The 12,598-nt window shown below is 51.2% G+C and overlaps 2 protein-coding genes across 3 annotated transcripts; one reads left to right on the forward strand and one right to left on the reverse strand.

Annotated features, from left to right (window-relative positions):
* Positions 1-4,197: 4,197 nt before the first annotated feature.
* LOC120680782 (serine/threonine-protein kinase D6PK-like) lies at positions 4,198-7,907 on the reverse strand. 2 transcript variants are annotated; one of them, XM_039962308.1, is made up of 3 exons: positions 7,743-7,907; positions 5,743-7,400; positions 4,198-5,440 (listed from the first exon to the last, which is right to left on the reverse strand). In XM_039962308.1, exons 2-3 carry the CDS (start codon positions 7,284-7,286, stop codon positions 4,585-4,587), a joined length of 2,400 nt encoding a protein of 799 aa, XP_039818242.1. In that variant the 5' UTR covers positions 7,287-7,400; positions 7,743-7,907; the 3' UTR covers positions 4,198-4,584. The 2 variants fall into 2 exon arrangements, with proteins under 2 accessions (XP_039818242.1, XP_039818243.1); XM_039962309.1 differs by lacking the exon at positions 7,743-7,907 and having other exon boundaries at positions 5,743-7,614.
* A 2,908-nt stretch (positions 7,908-10,815) lies between these two features.
* On the forward strand, positions 10,816-11,786 carry LOC120681096 (skin secretory protein xP2-like). The gene is made up of 2 exons (XM_039962638.1): positions 10,816-10,916; positions 11,003-11,786. Exons 1-2 carry the CDS (start codon positions 10,816-10,818, stop codon positions 11,784-11,786), a joined length of 885 nt encoding a protein of 294 aa, XP_039818572.1.
* Positions 11,787-12,598: the final 812 nt, after the last annotated feature.

Below are 12,598 nucleotides of genomic sequence, written 5' to 3' on the forward strand. Positions count from 1 at the left end.
TAATTATATCGTCGAACTGCCGAAGATTTGCTTCTCAAGTGTTTAGATTCGGATCAGACCCGAGTTGCTATGGGTGAGATTCATGAAGGTATTTGTGGTACTCATCAATCGGCTCCTAAGATGAAGTGGTTACTTAGAAGAGTTGGTTTCTATTAGCCCACCATATTGTCCGATTGTTTCAAGTACTATGAAGGGTGTGAAGAATGTCAGCAATTTGGTGATTTGCAATTGGTGTCTGCTGCATTGATGCATTTTATTATTAAATCATAGCCGTTCCGAGATTGGGGGTTGGATTTCATTGGATAAATTAATCCTCTATCTTCAAAGGGGCATCGCTTCGTGTTGGTTGCGACGGATTATTTCACTAAATGGACCGAAACGGTTCCTTTGATGAACATGACACATAAGGAGGTAATTGAGTTTATTATCGGGTATATTATTCATAGATTCGGCATTCCACAAACTTTGACAACGGATCAAAGTTCTTCATTTATATCAAAAGAGGTGCGTGCCTTTGCCGAATCTTACAAGATTAAGTTGCCCAATTCATCTTCATACTATACTCAGGCCAATGTACAGGCCGAGTCTAGTAATAAGATTTTGATCAAATTTGTCAAGAAGAAGATAGAAGAAAATCCTAGGAGGTGGCATGAAGTGTTATCCGAAGCATTGTGGGTTCATCGTATATCTAGACATGGTGCTACTAAGGTTACTCCTTTTGATCTTGTATATGGTTAAGAGGCTGTTTTACCCGTTGAGGTAAATCTGGACGCTTATAGACTAGCAAAATAAAATGACATTTCCGCCGTTGATTACCATGATTTGATGATGGATAATATTGATGAGGTGACCGACAAGCGTTTGAAGGTCTTGAAGGAAATTAAGAAAGATAAGCTTCGGGTAGCCAGAGCTTACAACAAAAAGATAAAACTTAAATCTTTTCAGGTTGGAGATATGGTTTAGAAGACAATTTTGCCTCTTAGGATGAAAAGCAACAAATTTGGTAAATGGTCGCCAAGTTGGGAGGGTCCATACAAGATTATCAAGGTTATCTCCGGTAATTCATATATGGTGGAGACGGTGCAAGGTGAGCGTCTATCTAGAGTTATCAATGGGAGATACTTGAAGAAATTTTACCCCAGCGTGTGGCAAAGTGCGTGAAGACGAAGATGGCCGGTATTAGATATCGCCCTTAGTTTTATTTTAGACTTGTATGCTATGTGTAAAACATGTACATCATATTAGTTCTTGTTTTTTTGGCTTGTGAAACTCACCAAAAAGCAGGGGTCATATGTTGACAGCCATTTCTGGCATATCAGAGGCCGACCAGTTTGACTGGTCGGGCCGACCGGTCAGACCGGTCTGTCCAGTTGTAATCCGAGTGGGCTTCGTTTTATTTGGTAAATTCTTATACAAACCGACTTGGAGAGGGGTACGACTTTCCCGGCCTATAAATATAAAGGCTAAGGCCGTTTGAGATATTCCCAATCGAATCAATACAAAATACATCTATTTTTTTTGTTCCTCTCAAACCCTAACTTTTCCAAACTCTAACTTTGTTCTTCCTGCGTCTCGACGGCGTTTGAAGGTGCTCTGAGTGGCCTGCCGACCTCAGAGCAACTCTAGCTGCACAAGCTCCGACGGAGTCCCTCCCGAACTCGTATTTCTAGGCTCGACGTGGTTCTCTGCACTCGACCGGTCAAACCGGTCGGCGCAACCGGTCAAACCGGTTCGCCCAGAGTACTGCTGGTGTTGATTGTTTTGACGATCGTTCGCTGTTCTAGCGCATTTGAGTGTGTTGGCGCGATTCTATATCAACACAAAGTTGTTTAGGAAGTACAACGCATAAGCGATCCCATTGACATGTAGTGTTTTTTTTTTCTTTTTTGCAAAAACACCGCTGCGGCGAGCAATTACAGAGCGCGGCCGTCATCTCGTTCATCGTTGGCTTCCGCGAGTGTCTAAGGCGAAGCAACCAGCAGCGCGAGCGTTGTACCAAGCCCTGCGCCTCAGCCAGAGGATTAAAAACTCTCTTACGCAAGGAGTAAATACCTGTTAGGACAAGAAGTAAAAACCATGATTTGTGTGTCAAGACAGCCAAACCAACGATCCATTCTACCAGCTGTATGTTTGTGATAAACAAACAGGAGCTATATGTACACTATTGTACTTGCCTTTATGTTCTTACTTAACCAGACAAGATCTTATTTGCAGCTCACGGTGGCATGCATCAAGATGAACAGACCGGAGATCGCAGAAAGAGCCGTGGAGGTATCCGAGAGGCGTATTCAGACAAGTGTCCTGAATACTAAGACACCAAGCGAGCGCGGCTCATCGGGAAACAGCCTTGCTCTTCCAGACGTGGTCCATCACCGGGTTCCTCGTGGCAAAGCTGCTGCTAGAAACACCTGATAAATCCAGAATACTCTCCAACAACGAGGACGAGGAGATTCTTAACGCACTGGGTCCGGCATAGGAAGCAAGCACCGAATACCCTGTGTTCGTTTGGCTTATCAGCCAAGCAGCCAGCAGTACTGTTCTCTCATACTAAATCAGCACCAATCACCAGCTACCAGCTAGTCAGCAGTACTGTTTTTTCATAACAAATCAGCACCGGCCATTAGCCACAGTCACGCGAACACAGTTAAGGTTCAGCAGCAATCTTCAGCCTGGGGTCATAACATGGGGTGGACGTCCCACAAGTTAAATTTTTTGTAGATAAAGGCGTGTTACTGTTATCTCATTAAACAATCTAGAGGTTTACTGCAGTAATAAAAAGATCACAGTGCATTTTTTTTATCGGAACGCACCTGTATTATACTGAAAGATACGGCACAAAGACCAGTACACAGACTAGTACGGGTACGAGTACACTGTACAAGAATACGAAGTACAGCTGTTCCACCAAGTCTACACAAAGGGCCACAAGAAAAAAGCAAGTTCGAACCAAGCCCCTGGACCCCTTGTTGGCCAGCTCAGTCAGGAATCCCCACCGGCCGCCGGCGAGGAACACGAGAAGCAGCCACCGCCGCACCGTAGGCCAAAGGGAGCACCGTCGCTGAGAAGCTTTGGAAAAAGCCGCAAAAGACCCTCTGACCCGGAGATCGAGGAGAAGCCGTCGCTGAACGCCCGTTGGCTAGGGACACACCCCAAGCACTCTTGACCCTGGATCTGCCCTCGCCGATGACAACGACTGCCGCCGTGGGAGAGTCGAGGGAGATCCAACCACCTCGCATCCGCGAATCCCACAGCTTCCTCCGCATCCTTGAAGCAAAAGACCGGCGACCGCGCTCCACCAAGACGACGAGCCACCGCGAGCGAACTCCTGTATAGGGGCTCCACAGCCGAAACCCCACCTCCATGGACTCGCCGCCGGTGCCGGAGTAGAGCGCCGACGGGCGATGAAGAGTTTAGAAAGACTTATTTCGCCACGACACCGGCGCCGCCGCCTCACCGTCGCCGCCAGGAAACCAAACATAGATTCACTAAAACCTAAACTACGAACCGCACCCCCCAGCCGGCAGGAGGCCAACGGTCTCCACCACCTCGCGACGCTCCAGGGGCGTCGAAGGCGGAAGAGACCGTCGGCTCCTCGCCCTCCCTTTCGCCTCTTGCAACTGTAGCAGACGAGAGGGTTCGAGAAGAGAGAAGTTGCCTTAAGATCACAGTGCATTGAGTAGTCAACAACGGGTGAATGGTCATCAATAAAGGTACATTGCCACCATCGAGAGGCATTAGATGCACACAAAGGTACATTGCCACCATGGCCGGCCCACGTCTGTTCATCAATAAAGAAAGCCCGTACTTGTACAAACGGCGACAGAAAATGCACATAACTGCCCAATCCGTGCTTCTAAGTTTGTACACCCTTTGATCCAAATTATAGACCGTTTTAATTTTTTCCAAGTACATAGATTTTATTATGAATCTAGATATTCATAGATATAGAGTACATCTAAATACATAGTAAATATACTGATAAGGTCAAAATGACTTATAATTTAGAAAAGCTAAAACAACATATAATTTGGAACACGAGTGCTACGTCATCAACATAAACATGGAACGAAGTTACAAGCCTGACTGTTACATCCCCAGCATTAGCCAGGAACAGCTCAATCCAGAATACGGGCACAGACTGTTACATCCACAACGCATTCTACATTTCTGCCAGTTGGATCTTGCACATGCCCAGTAATTTCCAAATCATGTCTTCTAATATTTGATGGTATTAACAAGGAATAAAGTTACAGGTTTACATCAATCTCACCGTACTTCCCAACGTCCCAAATGGCGATGGATGACTCATTTTCAACAGAAAACTGCAGGGAAGAGAGACTACAGACTACTTCTAGCTAGCTTATCTTGATACTTTTTTTATAAGTACTCATCTGCATTAAACAGTAAGGAAAGCCTACAACGACGAGTACATATACTAGAACATACGTGAAGGACACATTTAGGGCAACTTCCCATGCCAACTGTCACAGAGAACCCTAGAGAAAACATGAATTACGAGCAAGTCTGTTTCTCTCTGTGAACACCAGGCACACCAGCCATCTAACACCTCCATCGTCGCCAAATCTAAAAGAGCTCAAACTCGATGTCATCGCCGTTCAACCGAAACTCCAGACACTTGCCTTCCTTTTTCTTGCGTGTTGTTGCGAGGGTTGCTGCAGCAGCATCAAAGCCTTTCAGAGTCTCTGGCGGTGCAGTCCAACGGATCAAGGCCCAGTTCAGGCCTTCAAAGAACGGGTGCCGCTTGATCTCAGCAGCTCCTCTCGATGAGCCAAGCCGATGCTCTGGCTCCTTTATAAGCAGGCCTCTTATAAGATCTCGGGCGTGGAAACTGACAGCTGGGTTATCAGGGAACTTCAGGCCCTGCGATATCACATTGGAGAGTGTCTCCTCGTTGCCAGTTCCCCTAAATGGTGTTTTGCCGTAGAATAATTCATAAAGGAAGATGCCAAGAGTCCACCAATCAACCGAGCTGCCATGGCCATCTCCTCGAATGATCTCTGGGGCCAGGTATTCATGGGTCCCCACAAACGAATTTGATCTTGCATCGGTGGGCTCAACAACAAGCTGTGGAAGTGATGGTTTCTTCAGGGGTTCAGCTCTGGGCTTCCATGTCCTTGATGGGGTAGATGAAACCAGTCGGGGCGTGAAGCAAGATGAATTGTTCCAGGATGGCTGGATACATAATGGATCGATGCAGCTTTGTGCACAGGGACCAGAAGGCCTACTAGGCTCATCTCTGCCTACTGATGATGTTCTCACGAGCATTGGACTCACTGAGCACCTTAGAGACAGATCAAAGTCTGAAAGCATGATGTGCCCATCTTCACGAACAAGTATGTTCTCTGGCTTCAGATCACGATATATGACCCCCAACATATGGAGATACTCCAAGGCTAAGAGGACTTCAGCGACATAGAACCTACAAAATGTAGAACTCTTTGAGTTACAGTAGTTCAGTACCAAAATGAAAATGTAAGAAGTGTAAACTCTCTTGAGTTACAATAGTACATACAGTAGTATAAAGTAACCTATAGAAAAAATAATAAACTCTTGGCTCATGATAGCGCAATATCTCACTAGACAAAACAACATCTATCAGGTAGCAAGTGCAGCAAGATTATATAAGCGCCATTTTCAGTTCTGGGTTAAGCAGCTCAAACATGGCAATAATGCATAAATACAGCACAGATAACATACTAGCATTAATAAAGATGTCCATACCTTGCAGCTGCTTCTGAAAAGGTTCTGGTAGGTTGTTTCTGCCTAAGAACATGCAGGTCACCACCTGGGCAAAACTCCATTACCAGGCAAGATAGGTTGTCTGTCGTGAAATGAGAATACAGAGTTGGAAGGAATGGGTGGTCGAGCATTTGCAGTATCTCCCTCTCAGTTTGTGCTCTGAGCATCTTCTTTCTGCTTATCAGGTACTCAATGTCCATAACCTTCAATGCAAACATGCAGTCAGAGCCCACCAACTCAGCCAAATAAACAGTGCCAATATCCCCACAACCAAGTTGTTTGAGAAGCTTGAAGTTCTCCAATCCCAAGCTCCCTTGTTGAATAGCCATACGCCTGATGGCTCCCCATCTCACATCCTTTGACATGTGTGGCCTGCTTCCAATGGCACTGAAACTGCCATAGCTATCCTCACTGATGCTCGTGCTGGTGCTATAATCACCAATGCTACTCTTTGAGCTTTGGGAGCATTCACCCTTTTCCTTCGATCTTGACAACTCACCGACCTTTGAGCCATGGATTGCACCAACACCACAACCTTTGGTGCCAAAACCAGCTCCTTCAACGCATGTAGAGCTGACAGCAGCCTTCTTGTTAGTTGGTGCAGGGGTTCTAGGTTCATCCTGAAGAGCCTCCTGTTTACCAGTGTGAGAATTAGAACCTTTGGCCTCATAATGCTTGTGTGCTGCGGCCACAGCAGCTGGCTCGGGTTTAACTTTCTTTTTCGTTGAGGTTTTATTCCGAAACAATGGCTTCACCAGCCGTGAACCACCTACCGGAACAGCACGGGGGCTAGATGCTTTTGCAGATTTTCCCTTTCTCTGCTTTGCCAGTGTTGTTGTTGCAGGAGGATCATCAACTGCCTCTGATGATTTATTACTGATCACATCTTGGATCCTAGTTTTATGGATCTTGGCTGTGGTTGGCGATGCTGGTCGCGAACTCTTCTTGGTCGAGCTCTTGCTCTGTCCCTTACTGGTTTCAACTGGCTTACCCGACAGACTCCCCGCAGCCTTCTCAGGCAGCACAGAAACTTTCACAACATTACTCTTTTCATCTTTCTCCTCTTTGGACTGAACCGCAACCGATCCATATAGCTTCTTGATCGCCCCAGAATCTGGGGGCGTCGACACCCCCGACGGCTTGGATAGCCTCTTCATGGCAGCCATCTCCGACGCCTGGGAGATGCACATCTTCCGCAGGGCCTGCTTGAGGCTGACGGACTCCACAATCTCCGAGCTCGACACCGGCGACTTCCCGAGCGCGATGAGCCTCCTATCCGTGCTCGTCTGCCCAGAAGCCCTCGCCGAGGTGCGCACGTTGATCGATCTGATGAGCCGGTCGAGATCATCCTCCACCGCGCACGACCGCGCCCCATGCTCCTGCCCCACCGGCTTGACCCTGACCCTCAGGTGGGTGACCCCGCCCGGGCACGCACCTTTGGGCTCGTCCACCAGCTCGACTATCTCCGAGCATCCCGTAGAAGCCATCCCCTCGGCGCTCTCCTGCTCCGAGAGCCGCACCTTCATCTGGGCAGGAGGCCGTACACCGGCTGCTGCATTTCAAGTCAGGGCCGGTGGGTGCCTGGCGTCCGGTGACCGGAGACGCGGCTTTCCCGGGTGAAGAACCGGCATCACGGAGTCCTGCACGAGAACAAGCACGAACTGAATCAGGCAATGGGGGGAAACAGGCCAAGATTACGACTAACATGGTGGAGAAAAAAAAAACTTCGAGAAAATCCTAAGAAATTGTAGATTCCGCAGATCTTGGTGCCCTACACCCGGCCGAAAAAACTAAAAGCAAGCAGATCCCGGTTTTCCGCAGATCCTGGTGAACAGGACGCAAGCAGCTGAAGCAGGCACCCCCAAAAACCTGGGGGGATAAGCTGACGACTTGCGGAGACTTGGCCAAAGACAGCAACCGAAAGAAAAAAAAACAGCAGAAAACCAGGATGACGGTCTGCAGCGGACGGCGGAGGAACTTACCGGACGGCGGCGGCCGGAGCCGCGAGGACGCTGCTGCTACGGCACGCGACCCGGCGGTGCTCCCGCCTTGACGAGCGCGGCGGGGCGAGGGCGAGGATTCGCTAGGGTTTTGGCTGAAGCGGCGGCGAGGAGCGGAGGGAGTGCCGAGTGGGGAGCGGCCGAGTGGGGAGCAGGAGGCGCAAGAGTTCGAGCCCGTGTTTAGATGCAAAATTCAAAATTCCAAATCAATCGTATTAAAAAAATATTATATATAATATTAAATTTGGATAAAATAAAAAATAAATTACATATTTTATTTGTAAAATTACGAGACAAATTTAATTAGTCTAATTAAAATATAATTAGATACTAAATTATTACAGTATACATATTTTATTGATAAATTAATTATTTTTATTAGATTCGTCTTATAATTTATAAACGAGTTTTGTAATTAGTTTTATAATTAATTTATATTTAATATTTTAAATGTGAAAAATTTCTATTTCAAAAACTTTACGTACTCAACTAAACGCTCAAGTGGGAGAAAGCGGCAGGGATACGCGGCGCGCGTCCCGAGGAGCAGATGATGGCTGCCCCTCCCCCTCTGGTCCCACCCCCGCCTCGCACCGGTGCCCTACCCCCTCTCCTCCCTCCTCAAGTTTGCCATTGCCACGCACCCTCTCTCTCTCCCACGGTCCCCGTGCGCCCTCGCAAACCGATAAACCCACACCACCACCCTCGGATTTACGCCTCTTTCTTTATTGCGGGGCATTTATTAATCCCTGTAGAGGCGCCGAGCGTGCCAGGCTGCCGCCTCCCGCCCTTTTCCTCGTGTCTTCTCACTCTCGGTGTCCGGTCAGGCCGTGTTAGATTTGTGTAACGCAACTACTGTAGTAAACTTTGTCTAATAATTAGAGGTACTAAATAAAAATATTTTATAAAATTAATTTTATAATCTCTGCGCTATTTCGCGAGACGGATCTAATAAGACCTTTAACCGCACAATTAAAAAATAGTTATTGTAGCCTCTCTGTGGTCAATCATCGATTAATTACCATTATTAGATTCATCGCGAGAAATTACACCCATCTGTGGAAAAAATTTATAAATAAACTTCATTTAGTGCTTCATGCGGATAAGATTTTCTCGTAGCGCAATTTGCAACCAAACAGGGCCTCAACCTCGCCCTGAAGCAAAGAGAAAGGGCGAGAGCGGGCGGCGGAATACTACCCGGACCGGACGTGACACTGTCAATCGTGAAAAAAACTGGAGGCGGCATCATCTGCACCTAGGGGTGGTAAAGGGTCCAACATTTTGAACTAAAAAATCTAAGGATCGGGCCCTAAAAGGGCCGGGCTCTAAACATATGTATTTTTAAACTAAAAATTTTAAGGGCTTTATTGGACTGTGAAGAGGCCATTAGGGCCATGGCCCATTACCACCCCTATCTGCAACCGCTTTCTCTTTTCCTTTTCCTAAGAAATTGCTGGGTGAGGAGCTGCTTTTTCCTTTTGGTTTCGTTGTCGTGCTCCTGTTGGGAATTCAAACCTACAGCGCCGTAGATGCTGCTACTGGCCTACTTCCCACTGCTAGTCAGCTACTGGGAGTGGTAGCGCTTGTCTACCCAGTAGTGGCTGTACTAGAATTTTCTCGGTAAAAAAAAAGATGGGCAACCAATTCCCAGACCGCAACGGCGCGGGATTAGAAATGGGCGGCCCGTCGCGTCAGCTCCGGGATTATTCATATAGTATCAAACGGAGCTGTTTCGGGAAAAAAAATGGAGCTATTTCTTTTTTAACGTGGAAAAAATATGCACCCGCTTTGATGCGCGCGGTGACGCTTTGCTAGTGAGTGAGCTCGTGAAGCCCCGTGACGGCAGCGGTGGCCGCTGGCCAGGGTGGGGGTCCTGTGCCGTGCCGGCGGGGCCGCGCGCCGCGCCTGACCTGGCACGGCGCGGGGCGGCCACCTCGTGCACGCGCACAGGCGCCTCGTGCGCGGCTGGCTCCCGCGCCGCGGGCATTCATTTGGGAGCTGATTGGTTAGCTGTACGCCGCCGAACCTGGCTCGTCGAATGCAGCGTGAACATGATTGGTTAGCTGACCTATAGCATTTGAGCCTGGTCCGGGCGATGCAAAAAGGTTCTCTGGGCCTGGCTCACGCCATGCAGCCAAATCGAGCGTTTCTGGGCGGCCAGGCTCGCGCGATGCAAGCTAGGCATACGGGGAAACATGCACTGAGATGAAAAAGGAGCCGGACCGGTGCTAGACAGTGAACCAAACAAAATCTCTAGCCGGCCTGGCTGATTGCAAACGTGAGCCAAACAAAAGGCTGCCGCACCTAACGAGCCAGGCTAGCGGGAGGTAGGATCTGTTGTGCGAGCCAGGCTGCACACATACGCAAACCAATCACAGCCCTTGTTCCCTGCGCGGGTCGCGTCTCCTGGCCTGGACGCATTGCTCGCTCCCGTTCGCAGCAGGTTGACACCACGCGGCGGCGGCGGGGGGGGGGGGGGGGGGGGGGGGGGGGGGGTGACACCGCCGCTGCCGCGACGGCCGACGGCGGCCGCACACCGGTGGCAACGGCCTTGCCTCGCCTCCGCTGGGGCGCTGGGTCTGGGCACGCGCACCCACAGGTGACAGGCCATTGGCATCGCACGGCGCACATGGCGGCTGTTCGCCGCCGGGGCAGCAGGCACGCTGACCCTCCTCGGTCCACGCACCTCCCTCAGTCCCTTTCCCTCCACGAGATTTTTGAAACCCAGAGCCCCGCCTGGCGGCTCGCGCTCGCTGGCTTCCAGCGGCAGGCCAGGGGCTGCTGCTTCGCTTGCCTGGCACTCGGCCTGCAAGGGGATCGGGTCGATCCACTTGCGAAATCAGGCCACAAATCGGAGCGGGGCGATCCTGAACTAAAAAGGATTTTTTGTTCCTCCGCATTACAATTTTGCAATATTTGAAAAACGTCTTTACAATTCACTTTATTGAAAATTTGCCATTACAATTTTGTTTCTCCTGACGCTCACCATGGCAGTCGTATTTCCGTATTCCGACGCGCCGCTGCGAGGCCTGTCTGGAGCTCACCATGGCAGTCGGAGATGAGGGAGGTAGCCGAGGAAGAAGAAGGGTGGGGAGGGAAGCCGCTGGCGCCCGTCGCTAGTCCCCCGCAGCAGGTGCTCCTCTGCTGCTCGCCCGCGCAGTCCTGCCGCACCACGAGTCGCCGCTGCTACTGGACCTGCGAGCCGCCTCTGCTCCTTCTCTGCTCCCGCGCGCACGTTGCTGCAGCACGCCGCTGGCCGCTCCCGCACGCGTCCTGCGCACCGCCGGGAAAGGCCCGCCCGCCACCGGATCCCCGCCACCGGCCTGCTCCGCCTCCTGCAGAGCCGCTGTGCCGCTCCTGCACGGGCTTCTGCTCCGTTCGCCCGCATCCCCGCGCACGCCGCTGGCCCCGGATCCGCGGCGCTCTGCTCCGCCTCCGCGCGTAACCGCCCGCCCGCGCCTAGCCGGCGTCCTGCCGGGCCCGCTGGTGGGCCGCCTGGCGCCTGCGGAGGACCTGCGCGCGCACCGCGGGCTGCTCTGCCCGCGCCATCCGCCCGCTCGCCGCTCGTCCGCGCACCTGGTCCCGACGCCGACTCCCGCGCGCCGCACCGCCTCCGCCTGCCCCCCGCGGCCCCTAGTCTGCGCGCGCAGCCCTGCTGCGCCGCTCCCGCGCGTCCGCGAGCAGCTCTGCCCGCGCCATCCGCCCGCGTGCCGCTGGCCCGCCGGCGGCTCCCTGCGCGCCGCGCCGCCTCCGCCCCTTCCCGTGCAGCCCCTGGTCCACGCGCGCCGTTCTGCTTCTGCCTCCGACCGCGCGCGCCGCGTCGCATCTGGTGCTCCTGCGCGCGCAGAGCACCGTGTGGGGGGAGAGGCACTGCCGGAGGGAGGGGCTGGAGGGGAGGAGGCGGCCAGAATCAGGAGCAGGGGAGAGTCACCGCCGGAGGGAGGGGCTGGAGGGGAGGAGGCGGCCAGAATCAAGAGCAGGGGAGAGTCACCGCCGGAGGGAGGGGTCGCTGCTTCTCAAATACGGTGATATACGGGATACAACGCCTGCAAGTGGGTCCAAGTACGCGCCAGATGTAGAATATGGTATGGATGCGAGGGAAACAGAATTATAATGGCAAATTTCCAATAAAGTGAATTGTTATGGTGTTTTTTAAAAATTACGAAATTGTAATGGCGAGAAAAAAAAAACCCAAGATCAAGAGGGTCGCGATCCTATCTACTTCTGGTGATCCTAGGGTCGGACCTAGTATGCTTCAATTGCAGCATAGCACCTCCCCATCGCCTCGCTTTGTGTCTAGACAGCAAGAGCAGTGCAGCACTGCAACAGCTAGCTGGCATGGGAGGTTCGACCCCTGGCTACCCGCGGGTCATGCACTCATGCGGGGCAAGTGTGCAAACGGGACGGTCTGACCGTTTGGCAATGACGGAGCAGCGGGTACGCATTAGGAGCGCACCGCTCCGCACCATTTGCAGGCTGACCTGGCACCGTGGCACGACCGCAACCCACCCCGTCTCCACGTCTGGTCCATGCTGATGCGATGCGATCGCAAATGCGAGAACGAACTGCCGCGTTTAGATGCATGGGGGTGCTTTGTCCGGCACGCCACTGTTCCGCGCAGGTACATAATCCACTCGGCATCCCCCTTTTGATCATACGCACTGAATGATGAATACGTCGCGCTTATCATGACGTTGTGTGCCCGATCAGAGATTTTTTTTCATTGGACGGTCAGTCGCAATATTAATAAATAATAAGAAACCACTCCTTGCAACATTAGAAAAATATGTATACAAATAATTTTAACATATAATTTGATGATGGAAAATTCCACCGCAATA

This window comes from Panicum virgatum, chromosome 7N (assembly GCF_016808335.1).
Source record: "Panicum virgatum strain AP13 chromosome 7N, P.virgatum_v5, whole genome shotgun sequence".
Classification (NCBI taxonomy): Eukaryota; Viridiplantae; Streptophyta; class Magnoliopsida; order Poales; family Poaceae; genus Panicum; species Panicum virgatum.

Excerpts from the sequence above, each read along its gene's own strand:
- LOC120680782 (XM_039962308.1), bottom strand. The coding sequence starts at position 7,286 with ATGAAGGTGCGGCTCTCGGAGCAGGAGAGCGCCGAGGGGATGGCTTCT. Across the intron at positions 5,441-5,742 it reads TTTTCAGAAGCAGCTGCAAG|GTTCTATGTCGCTGAAGTCC; the intron begins GTATGGACATCT and ends TACATTTTGTAG.
- LOC120681096 (XM_039962638.1), top strand. The coding sequence starts at position 10,816 with ATGAGGGAGGTAGCCGAGGAAGAAGAAGGGTGGGGAGGGAAGCCGCTG. Across the intron at positions 10,917-11,002 it reads CTCTGCTGCTCGCCCGCGCA|CACGCCGCTGGCCGCTCCCG; the intron begins GTCCTGCCGCAC and ends ACGTTGCTGCAG.